At 43.0% G+C, this 3,092-nt stretch overlaps 1 protein-coding gene across 1 annotated transcript in view; it reads right to left on the bottom strand.

Annotated features, from left to right (window-relative positions):
• Nucleotides 1-2,900: 2,900 nt before the first annotated feature.
• TMEM213 (transmembrane protein 213) overlaps nucleotides 2,901-3,092 on the bottom strand; it is a 4,939-nt gene continuing 4,747 nt past the window's right edge. Inside the window, exon 3 of the mRNA XM_007466601.1 lies at nucleotides 2,901-3,070. Coding sequence (XP_007466663.1) covers nucleotides 2,901-3,070 — 170 coding nt within the window. The remainder of the gene's footprint in view (nucleotides 3,071-3,092) is intronic.

The raw sequence follows: 3,092 nt of genomic DNA, 5'->3' as shown, positions 1-3,092 counted from the left end.
TACCGCAAAAAAAAAAAAAAAAAAAAATTTCTAGATTGTTCTTTCTCTAAGTTTAAATATATGCCTACGTATATTTTTGTGGAAAAGAGGCCCAAGTTACCCTAAGATTTGTTTTTAATTAATTTTGCATGGCATAATGTTACTATACATAAAAGAAAATTATATATTTGGTTTATTTGTCCTTGGGTATCATGCATCTAAAAATGAATAGATTTAAAGATGATGATTTTAAAAGCCAGATAATTGTGTCACACCTTAACGTTTAAATATTCTATTTCTGTGTAGGGCATTTTGAGATAGTTAGAAATGCCCCAAACTGGATGTGCCCTGTGTCACACAGTCTGTAATGGTGCTGAGGACAGCCTTGGTTACTGAGGGCAAAGTTTTTAAATGAAAAGTACATCTACTGCTAGGCAGGTCCTGCTGCCTTATCTCAGGAAGCTCTTAGATGGATGTTGATCCTCAGTTTTCCCCCTCAGGTTTTCCTTTTTAATTTACTGACAAATCTTTGCTTTGCTAGAATAAAGAGATTCCATGTTGAGGGTGGATCTGAGAGACAGCATCTGGGTGGCATAACCATCGAATTATATAACCATCTTTCTTTCCAGTCTCAAAGAAAAAAGTGATTGTTTGGATTTGATCTATCCTTCCTATTGTGAAAGAAAAGCAATTCACAAAATGCCTAAATTTTATTGTGACAGTGGCAGCAACTACACACAATTCATTTCAGTGTAGTCAGAGAATCTACACGTTGTCCCAGGCGCCAACTGGTGCTCTGACTGTCTGTTCTTTAAGGCAGCAAATGCAATCTTGCCACAGAGGTCCACAAACGTGTAAAACAGATTAGAGCCCTGCTGCTCTGGTTGCAAGGAAGGGCCTCCTGCACATCCACTTTCATGAAGCACCTTGAATAGCTCCCTGAGCTTTTGGAACCTAGTTAGCAACCATGTATTCGGTCCAGTTCTTAACATTTTTCACTTAGAAAATTGAAGCTCAGCAAGGCAACATGAGTCAATTCTATTCACATTCGTTAGAAATAAATCTTAATTTCCCTTCTTTTTTTTTTTTTGCTTTTGTGAGCTCGTGCTCTTATCACTATTGCACACTGATTTATTTCAAAAATGTTCACAGATATTAAATCCAAGTGAGCTCCACACTGAATCTTTTCATCTCGAAGGAATTAACCCATTCATGTATTGTGGAAGCTCTTTCCTTCAATTTCTAAAAAAGTGGAACACACATCCATGTGTATGTCCATGACATTGCTCGGGGCTTACATAGACACTTGTGTCCATGTGATTAACCCTTAGGAACAATAAATCCATCCCGTTTCACTGATTAAACAGCTGAGATTCTGAAACCATCTGGCTCTTCAGAAGACAGCAAAATGTGCCAGGCAATCCTTTAGTTCCCATTGTCAGGGAAATTTATTCAGACTTTCTGAAACTGCAGTCAGTCGGCTTTGGGTCATTTGCCACCTCTAGAAAATGTTTCTTCCTATTTCAGAGGCCTCTGACTTTTCTTTTTTTTTCTGTATTATGATTATTTAGAGTATATCCATTCGAAACACATATTTGCTCTCAAAGGGCAGACATGTTTTCATAAAGAAAGAGTCACTGTCCTTTCTTCCTTCTCATGAACCCACCCTCCTTTCCTCCCGACTCCCACTGGAAGAGTGCACAGTGATGGGGGACACCCTGGTCCTGAGGGATTCCCTGAGCGAGCAGGAACTAAGTAGAGGTCAGCTGTGTCAACCATCTATAGAAAAACAGTGGTTCTGAATGCAGAGCGATGATCATAAATTCATCTAGGGCAAGAACGTATTCATTGGCTTATTCATCCGTTCACTGGAAAACATTATGCCCCAGAGTGTGAAGAGGCCCATTCACAATGGCTGTGCTCAGGGCAGCATGGAAATGCCCTAAGACCACCAGCTTCTGGTCTCCCAAAGACGAGCAGAGAAGCCTGCAGGCGGAGCAAGCATTAGGGCTGGACTTGGAGGAATGGCCTTCATTCTGGAGGTGGAGGTGAAAGTAGCCACCCTAGAAGAGGGAATGACAGCAGAGAAGTGGAAGACATTGGGATGAGGGGAGTGACAAGCTGGGGTGCATATCCTGCAGCAGTGAGAATGAAATGAAATATTCCTGACATGATGGTCAGACGGTGTAGTGAAGGCCAGAACTAGGGTGCCGGCAGGGAGAATGGCTAGGACAGCCACGGGAGATGCATCAGAGAAAGAACAAGAGCTGGAGAAGCATCGGACATGGGCGTGAGGAAGCGGGGCTGTCCAAGGTGAAGTTCACATTTTGAAACGACAGTGACGCCCTTGACTGAAAAGGACACCACCTTGTTTTTGCCGAGAAGGTTCTGAGTTCTGTTTCGAATGTGTTGACTAAAAGACTGAAGCTTATGTTTCTCGTGTACCACACCCTTGGAAGCCAGAAGAAGGCGATGGTTAAACCACAAGCAATTTTCATGGGGGTCATCTTGAGAAAGGAGATGATCAGGGAGATATTAGATTATAAAGGGCCCAAGTGCTTTTTGAAATTAGGTGTGACAGCAGCAGCACTGATCTTGTCTTCCTTGGACCCCCATTTCCTTCTTTCCCTTTTAAAATTAACTGAAGTTTAAGGGTGAAAAGACTTTGGGAATTCCTTGGAGGTCCAGTGGTTAGGACTCCGAACTTCACTGCCGAGGGCCCGGGGTTTCATCCCTCGTTGGGGAACTAAGATCCCACAAGCCGCTCTGCACGGCCAAAACAAAAACAGAAACAAAAGCAAAAACAAACAAAAAAGGATTAAAAGACTTTAAAGTAATGGAAATCACATTAGCGCTATCCCTGCCTGCTATTACCTACAACTTGGTGGTGACTGACATTCTTGGGACAAAGATTCTAAGTCTCATGCTTGCAAGTCCTTGGGCTCATCTGGAGTCAGCTTCATCAGTTTGTCCACACAGAGCAGGATGAGGGTGAGAAACAAGAGACTCCAACCAACGGCAGCCGCGATCCAGCCGTATTCATCCACTCCGGTGTGGCAACACCGGGCTGCTTGTGGGCAGAAGTCGACATCTGGTGGGAAGAGAGAGCAGGA

Source organism: Lipotes vexillifer, unplaced genomic scaffold (genome assembly GCF_000442215.2).
Source record: "Lipotes vexillifer unplaced genomic scaffold, Lipotes_vexillifer_v1.1 scaffold71, whole genome shotgun sequence".
Classification (NCBI taxonomy): domain Eukaryota; kingdom Metazoa; phylum Chordata; class Mammalia; order Artiodactyla; family Lipotidae; genus Lipotes; species Lipotes vexillifer.
The sequence above is the reverse complement of the archived record's forward strand: the minus strand, read 5'-3'. Positions and strand labels throughout refer to the sequence as shown.